This window comes from Chanodichthys erythropterus, chromosome 12 (genome assembly GCF_024489055.1).
Source record: "Chanodichthys erythropterus isolate Z2021 chromosome 12, ASM2448905v1, whole genome shotgun sequence".
Classification (NCBI taxonomy): Eukaryota; Metazoa; Chordata; class Actinopteri; order Cypriniformes; family Xenocyprididae; genus Chanodichthys; species Chanodichthys erythropterus.
The window spans coordinates 16024158-16033848 of NC_090232.1; the positions used below are offsets into that span (position 1 = coordinate 16024158).

General features: G+C 37.7%; 1 protein-coding gene across 1 annotated transcript; it reads left to right on the top strand.

The window, feature by feature from the left end:
* Positions 1-7403: 7403 nt before the first annotated feature.
* On the top strand, positions 7404-9152 carry helt (helt bHLH transcription factor). Its single transcript, XM_067405124.1, is given in 5 exon segments — positions 7404-7516; positions 7518-7563; positions 8212-8316; positions 8416-8512; positions 8704-9152. Coding segments are annotated over 5 exon segments (807 nt in total). The 3' UTR covers positions 9150-9152.
* The last annotated feature ends 539 nt before the right edge of the window (positions 9153-9691 follow it).

Below are 9691 nucleotides of genomic sequence, written 5' to 3' on the forward strand. Positions count from 1 at the left end.
TCTGAGAAGAAAAATCAGACAAACATAAATAGTGATGAAAGCCAAAATATTAAATGCCACAGATTTATATTTATTAAATAATCCACTATTTTGTAGAGGGGGGTCAAAATGACACCTGAGATTTGGAGCCAAAATAGGGGGTGTAAAAATTTCTTTGGAAAGATGGCAGCATCATTATTTTATTTTTACATAAAATACAGAGATTGGCAGGTCTATTAGTAAAATATGTTGACTTTAGCAATCTTTGTTTCATTACATGCCAACAGTAACAGTTCAAAAATGGCAAAAAATCACTTCTTGTGAAGGCTGATTTTAAAAAGATTACCAAGTTTAACTGGTATTAACATGTACTAATGACACTGATTATAGTACATTACATTACATATGGATAGTGCCTTCTGTGTCAATGCAGGTTTACTTGTGTCATTATTAACCGTTTAATAAAATATAAATATTGGTGCATTAATTCCATTTAAAGTGCATTTCTACCATGACAACTCTGAAGTTTTTTAGCATGGTAAAGGATATTACAATGTATTTGGTCTTGGCGAAATAGATCTGCTACGCTACTGCAGCTGAATTTCTGCTGCTGTTGTTTATTGCTGAGATTATTGCTGCTGCTGCTGCTGCAGAGCAAGTGCAGGAACTTTCTACTGCCAATACATACGCCGATATGCTGCTGTGAGTAAGACAAACTGCTGCTGCACAAATAGCATCAATTAGTATAGCACATCTATACAGGTGGAGCTGAGGAAGGTGGAGGGTTATAGACGAACTCTAAAAGTGCAGATTCGACATGAACAAATCAGTATGTGCCAAGTTAATGCTGTTAATATCATCAGCTTACCCATCAAACCTGCGCCATCTAAAGTTTCATAACAGAAATAGGCATTTGATTAACATTTGTAGTTACACTGTTGACTTTACCCCTAACCATAACCCAATCCTTACCCTAAAACCTAACTATTACCCTTATAATCCTAACCCTTTCTCCTGAACCTATGCATACCTCATTAGCAGTAAACGTCTTGTAGGTGTTTATTGTTAGTAGTTAAGGTCGCCTAATATAAAGTGTGACATGTTCTTCTACTTATTATGCATGTTTAAGAACATTTCATATGAATTTCCTAACTTTATTGTAATTAATCTTTCATAAGCTAGAAATAAAGACTCTAGATTCGAAATGGGCTTGGACATGTTTGAACTCTTTCTAGCTGAACCACACCTAAAGCCTTCAATAACAAGTTTAAAAGTGGAGCAGCACATAATACAAACCACGTTCTATGTGGCCGGTTTTGGTTTTTGTGATAGGAAAGACAAGAGAATATCAGTTCTGAAAGATCTGAAATTGGAGACAGGTTATTTTATCTGTTAGCCTATTATGTCAAATATCTTAAATAACAGTGAGGAGAAAACTTTTTGATTGGTAACCACAGAAGCAGGTTTTATTTTGGGGTAGGGCTACTATATCCTTGGTGGATTGTTCACCAGCCGCTCACCTTTTATTTCAATACCGTCAGCAAAATGTTATAACATATTCTGGCAAAATAGTCTATCATCATCAACAAAGAATATTCAATATCAACATAAGAACAAGAAGTTTGCTATGCAACCTCAACCTTGAGAAAGAAGGTTAACTTGACCACAAAACCTTAAAATGCAGAACAAACTGCCTGCAAGAATAAGAGAAAAGCAAAAGTACATGCAACAACAAAACCTCAGACCGCTAAACTGCCAAAATTCCAAACATTCTGATGGTGTCTGCTGCTCATATTTTGTAACTCAGCTGTTTAAAAGCTTAAAATTTAAACCACAACATATTCACAAACTATCACTTTCTAATTTTGCAAAAAAAGAAACAATGCGTTTACCTGACATGAGAATACTACAGTCATCTCTTATCTAAAACATGAGCAGACAAGCTAAAAACTGTCTCTTATACCACAATATTTAAAAAACACAATCTTTAAAATGCTTCATGCAAAACATATTTGACAATTATACATTGATGTCTCTAATGCTTTTTATTAAAATACAGGTTGTGTCCTTATCCTATATGTTAAGTGTACTTAAAATAATCCTTCTGAAGTAGATTTTAATAAATTACAAATATAATTCCTCCGAGGAGGAGGTTAAGATCCAAAAATCTTTCAGCCCCTGCAGCAAAGAAATGAGGCCAAATTATCTGTGTTAAGAGGTCTTGTCTGCAAACCTGTTGCATAACCATTCTCTATATTTCTATAAAACTTTAATAGACCAAGTCAACACTTTATTTATTTATTTATTTATTTATTTATTTATTTGCATCAGATACATTTTATGCTATGCATTTTAGGTTTGCTCATGAAATAAGGTAAAGTGTTTAAGTTAACCTCTGTCTGTAATAGAGTTAAATGCCTATTTCAGGATGTCATCTAATTTGTGATGGCCAGTGTGATCTGGACAAGCAAATGGGAGGTTAAACGACAACGAGTGATGCCACAACATGCCGTGGACAAGGGCTGCATTGTCTCCCTATCCGATTCCGTTCTGAATTAGCTAATTAACTAACAATAGAGCGCGCGAGTCTCCGTAAGCGTCTCTAAACAGGCTCCATCTCCGCCCCTCTCTTTGTCTTCACACTGATCCTCCGCTCAACTTCAGCCATCTCTGCCAGAGGAGAACGAAGGAATTTCAAGCTGGGATAAGACATATCTATATATCTTAGGAGACCGTTTTCGTATTTTCTGATCTTTCTGTTCAATGAGGCAAAAAGTGGAAGCGCTCTCTCCTGCGCTCATGCTTTGCGATGTCCGATTCGTGATTGATTCGTTAATGATTCGTTCTTTTGAGTCGGATCTTTTCAATAAATCGCTGAACCGGTTCACAAAATAGAAATAGGTCGGTTCTCGAACCCTTACTGAACCGATAACTGAAAATGATCGATTCGTTATGAATGAGAGAGTTGATGGGAGCGTTTGGTGTGAAAGGAGAATTGATGGGGAAAGATAGGCTACTTTAAATAATAGACATTACACAAATAAAACGTGCTGGAATTGTAAGAGAGACTCGTGCGAACCAGAGTTATAGTAACATTTGTTTATTAACAGCGCAATAGAAAGCAACATGTGCCTACTGTTAATTTGGAATCGCAGAAATGACATATTTACGACGTGAAAAATATCTTGTTTTGAAGTGTCGGGAAAAGAACTGTTCAAAAGAACCGATTCGTGGAAACGAGTCGGACTTTTCCACCACTACTGCTTCCAAACGAACTCGTTTTAGCTACATGAAAACACATTCCCAAAGGCGTCATTATCAATGCATTTACTATTACTGTTAAACTGAGCATGATGAAGCTGAGCAGATACACTGACGCAACAATTAGCATTTGGACGTTTTTCTTCGTGATACATTTAATATGCACGGTTCAGAAGTGTATTCAGTTCCATCTTCAGGAATAGAAATATTAATTAAAGTAGAATTGCACAAACCTGAATGATGTGAATGTAGCGTCCACACAGCTGTTATGTATGACTCTCCGCGCGGTCTTCAGATAGGAATCTGCGCGCTCGACCAATCAGATTAACCGTCACATATCTTTACGCGTATGAATTGAAAGAACGAGTGCAATTGGACATGTTTTTAGTTACATTTGCATACGCACTGTTGTGATGTTGATAAATCAACTGCGATGTTCACTAATAAACATCATTGTTATCATTATTATTATTATTTTACTATTTCATCATTTTAATGTTCTATTACAGTGTCTTTGGTGACAACCAACACTAATCGTCTACACTAACCTACATTTGTAAAATACTTAATAATATGTGGTTATGGTTAAACTTTAAACTGGCTGATGCTGATAGAGAATGGAATATGAACAAGATCCGAGAAATGTAACAAAAAGCTCTAATTAAAAGTTATTTCTTTCTTTCTTTCAACAAGCATTTCTATAGATGTCAATAACGTGCTATGTCCCCCTCTAGTGAGCAAGATTGCGCTATTCAATCAATGTTCATTTTTAAGACATTTATGAGGGGAAAAAACAATGAAGCAACGAGAGCTTATGTTTCACCAGTTTAATTCATTGGGTGTGCAGTTTTATATTGGATTTTGGACTAATTTTTTTGAACATTAAGGATGTTCTATTGTGAGGCTCGAACAATGCTGAATCTGTCTCGTGTGAAGTGATGCAGAGGAGACTCACGGTGGCGCGCGAAGCTAAAGGATTGTCTGGGTCTCTGGCCTGGGGTCACCACGGGTCAGCGCCTCTCGCATGACAACACATCGTCGGGAGGATCAACATTTTTTCCCATCAACGTAGGAATTTCAAATCTGGCAAATGTGCTATATGACAAATGTTAATAGTGGGTGAAGTATGGGCCGTACTTGCAGCTACTAAAATAGCTGCTAACTAAAAATAGCTAATAAAACTAAATGTTGTCTGAGCCAAACAGTCACAGTCATACCAATACACGAAAATAAAATATTACACATTTACAATAGATTTAATTCAAATTTCAAATTATTTTTAAGACCTTTGAAGACGGCGTGTATGCTTAGTTTTGTTCATCTCTCCACACGATGGCGCTTTGAATTTATTAATAAACCTATACAGCTACGGTAGGCAAGCCATCTTGGAAGATTTGTTCAGCTATTCGAATAAATAAATAAAATAAAAAGCATTACACTGGAGAAAAAAAAAAAAACGTGATTTAAAGTTTCAAAATACCCAGAGAAAGAACTACAAAAGTGTAAAGGCAGTAGCAAAGGGCAATGGGCAGGACTTTTTTAATCACTCCTAAAAAGATTTGCCCTAGCAACCCTCCACACAAGCGAAAGCATCCCCTCCTGTCCGATAAAGCCCAGACTGGTTAGTGTGTCTGTGAAAAAGTCTTAGGTTGGTTGGGATATAAGGCGAACTGTACTGCTGTAATCAGGGTGACATGCATGACTGCGCTCCTCTAATTCTCTTTCACATGGATAGATCCTTACAGACAGAGTTCAGCTTTCAGGTAGCCTCTCTTTAAGACTGGGATCCCTATACAGAAGCGTGTTTGGACAGCTTTAAACTGTTACATATGCCACAGCAATGAAACATTGATACGACATTTAGGAGAGTTTATGACTTTTATCGACACAAACGCATTGATAGACTAAAACATTTTATAAATAAACTATTTTATTCCATTTTTGTATCACTGTAGTTTAAAAATTATCATTAATAAACTTTTAAACGGCTTTGTTTAAGAGCCTATGATATGATTTTCATAAATATTATTATTTTAAAAAACGTTTAAACTGTAACCTAGACACATACTTTGTAGTTTTACACTTAATTTTAAGGAATTTTACTACCGCAAATATTATTCTTGGGATATTTTAAATAACATTAATTATAATTAAATATATATGAAATAACCTACATAACGATAAATACGTTTTTCTTGCGTAATGCGTATTTTACGCAGTGGTATATTTGTAAGAAAATGTATCAGGGATGTGTAAACATTTAAAATCAGGTGTTATATATATATATATATATATTATAATCACTATTATTATAGTCTTTTTATATGACATCGATATAAAAAAAAAAATATCAGCACTAAATATGGGATGAACTTGTTGCGTACAAATCTGTTCACTATTTCCAGCTTTGTGCATTCTATTTGTTCTTCGAGTGTTTCTCCCACAAAACAAACATGAATGCAGCATATCAGCTTATTCTTAAGATGTTAAAAAAAAAAATGTAATCTTTTTGTACTGAGTTGTTTGGTGTAATGTTGGCAGATTAAATTACATTGTGATAGGACAAAATTCCGTTGACGTATCGCTTTTCTTGAATGCACAACGCACGTTTACAAAAACAGATCAAAAATGGTCACATTACAGAACTTCAGAATCCGAAAGCAAGTTAAAACGTTTTGTTGTGTCGGCTCCAAAGGGTTTGCATAAAATGTGGTGGTAAATTCAACAATAAAAGTAATGGGATTTTATGCTTTAGTCTGTTTCACTGGTGCTTTTCTTTTGCGCGCTATATAAAAAAGTCTCCATTGCTTTGGATATCCAAAGAGCTTGAATTCTTTAAAAGAAAAAGAAAATCCTCACATCTTTGATTTTTTCCCTCCACGATGCAACACGGTATCGCACTTTAAAGCGTAGCCAACCTTCGGGATTAAAACGTTCCCAGTGAAAAAAAGCAGAAGATCCAGGCGTTTTGGCGCATGAAGTCTGAGGCTGGGAGCCTGGGCGAACACAATAAACCTGTTGTTAACCTTGCTGTGAAAATATGTTTGATGAAAACAGCCAATTGTTGTATGAAATGTATTCAAGTATAAAATAATGCCCTTTGTTGGGCACAAACTTGAGCAATGTGGGGGTACAAAAGTCCCCTGTGGCATGAATTGCGCTTTGGCGTCGCCACTTGGCGCGTTACCCAGACCCCTCTATACGCGATTGTTTCTTTCTTTCTAATGACATTTACCGGATCAAAACATGCTGTTAATTCGATCAGAAAGCTTCACCCTTCGCAACAATACCAGAATAATTTCTCCCAAAGTTTGTTAAGTTGACCGAAATTAGGCAAATGAATAGGGGTCTCCAGGCGCAGGTGACGGAGAATAATGCGCGTCAGGACCAGCTGCATTCTTCTTTATTTCTCCTTTTCTTTTCTTTCACTGCATTATTAAAATTTAGGCCAATGAAACTATTCATTCCGCTCAATAGACATTTTCTTATAGGATAATAGGATACAAATTGAGCCCCTCTGAAGGGAATCCAGCGGTGGGTAACCCTCGTGTGCCAAAGACGGCTGGAGTCTCTAACATGGTCGGAGGGGCCGCTCGTGTGCCAGGCCGGGTCCCCACACCTGCCGAGGCCCCTAACAAAACTAGAGAATGTAAACAAAACCCGGCCGTAGCCCATGAAAGATGGACGTGTCACCAAGTCGTGTGAGAAACGCCGCGAACAAACGGGGGGACTCCGTCTCCAAAAGGTCTCCCCTGAACTCGGCGGAACAGCCTATTATGTGCTTACTTAATTACTATAATAACAGTAGACAGGCTTTAAACCTGAGACGGGCTTGGGATGGAAGTTAAGATCGCTTGCTGCGACCCATAAACAGGCGATCGTGTGAGAAACGCGACGTGGAACAGAAAGAGACGCCTTGCTCCGGGGGCTTTGTTTTCATTGCGCGCTCTGCGCTCGCTCGCGAGCCACATCCAGCAAGGCCTGTTACTATGCAAATAATATTCTACAACCCATCACGTGTCTTTAGATAGGCCACGTGGATTAACAAAATAGGTCTGCCCCCCGCTAGCCCACAGCTTCAGGTTTTACTATTTCTTTAACTGATCCTAAGTGCACACATTAACCAAAAGCTCGCCTTTAATCCTATGGAATAATTTAGGGCCATGAATGCGCGAGCGCTTTATAAGCGGCTGCCTCCAGTCAGCTCATCTCAGTCTGAAGCGTCTGGAAAGAAGTGCACGTACATAGTCTAGCTACAATATTTTCACTGTCATTTTTCTTAGTTTTTACCAAATGATGGCGTCAAAGATGAAGGATCGCAAGGTATGTGGACACTTTCGTGGCGCACACATGATGCCAGATAATGCATGTAGACGATGTCCTCTTTCAGTGTTTATACTTTCTCTACCAATAGCCTACTACTAGAACTGATTGACATGTTTCATGTGATTTATTTTTTAAGAATGGTATAATAGTAATAGGCCTATTTTCTACTTAAACCAATCATTTCAGCATTGCTCGCGCGCAGTTTTAAGAGTAAATCATTACAGGATAGGCCTACCGTAGCTAATGATTGATCTTATATTTAATGTAAGCCAGTGTTTTATTCTAAAGAAATCAATTATTAAGTAAGTTGCTTAGCTAGTTGTTGCGAAATAAAAGCGTTTTCCTTCAGTGACGTCCTGCCTCGGATATGTTTTGCGCGCGTGCAGGGAAGCCGAGCGCAGCGCTGCTTTCCACATGACTCAAAACTTATTGCTAAACAAGTGAAATTAACTGTAGCATATTTTATCGACCGAATAGATTATCCTTCCGAGTTTCATTAATGTACCTATCCGTTCATTGGTTCTTACATGTATCAAGTTAAACTTATCAAGCACATAATATAAGCTAACCGTGCTTATTTTGTGTTTGGTAATGGCACTTTTGTTCCCTTAACTTATTATTGTCTTATTATGCCCCTTCCCACAGAAAACTCCCGTTTCTCACAAGGTCATTGAAAAAAGAAGAAGAGACCGAATCAACAGATGTCTAAACGAGCTGGGAAAGACAGTTCCCATGGCATTGGCTAAACAGGTGAGCAGCTGAAACTTTTAATAAGTCGTTTAAGTGCTCATGTCTGCTTTGTTTGTTAGTGTATATGTTATGACTAACAAAATGTGTGTATTAAAACAGAACTCTGGGAAACTCGAGAAAGCAGAAATCCTGGAAATGACGGTGCAGTATCTGCGCGCGCTCCACTCCGCAGACTTCCCGCGCGGGAGAGAGAAAGGTAAGAAACACGAATAAACCGCTTAATACATAAATAATAACAAATTAGAACACAAATAACAAATTAAATACGATTCACATCGTACGTTCACATCGCGAAAGTAACATGATTCAATTTTTAAAACATCAAATCAAGCCGTTGCTTCCCTGAAGACTTAAGTGCATTGCTAATAACGTTCTTTGTTTTCTCAGGAGAACTGCTGACAGAGTTTGCGAATTACTTTCACTACGGCTATCACGAGTGCATGAAGAACCTTGTTCACTACCTGACCACCGTGGAGCGAATGGAGACCAAAGATACCAAGTACGCACGGATTCTCGCGTTCCTGCAGTCCAAAGTCGTTACCGAGCCAGTGTTTGGCTCGTTAGGTACCATCTCACCAGATCCTACGGACCTTCTGTGCCAGCTGGAGTACCAGAGTCCGAGTCCAACCGACTCGGTGTTTCAGCAGAGCCCACCCGGACACTTTTCCTGGCACAGCTCGACGCGGAGCCCCACGCTCGCTTATCCAGCGATGTCTCAGCACAGTGGATACTTATCACCGGTTCAGGGACTCGATCACCATTACATGAACTTCATCGGGCACTCACACCCAAATGCCTTCAGCTTACACAATGCACAACACGCTGCTCTGTAAATACGTCTGCATATGTCCTTAATTTATATATGTGTACATGTTTTATTTTAATATGTAGATATACGGTGAAATAAATGATGTTTGAATACGATTCTGTCTTTTGGCGCGATGTTGGAAGTTCTTTTTCATTGAGGAATAGTTGGAAGGCCTATAGGCTGTATAATGTGTGCTCACTGGGATAAAAATATGTCATTTTTTTTAACTTAGCTTAAGAAATCCCTAATATCTATAACATCAACAGAACTGCGTTTTCATGAACAAACCAAATAATCTATAATTTGAGCAAAATTAGGGCCAAAAGTAGTATGAAGTAGATAAAATGATTTTTATGATTATAATAAAGTTATTTTAATATGTCTACTTGCATATTTGAATTTGAAAGTACAAAGAGCAATTCTTAAACAATTTATCATGATATTTTAAGAAAACAAGGTAATTGTTATTTATTTTGATATTATGCAGTAAGCATAAGGAAGAAAATGGTTTGGAGAACTTTCCACTATGGTTTTTAAGTACTGGTACCTGTAATTGTTACATTAAAG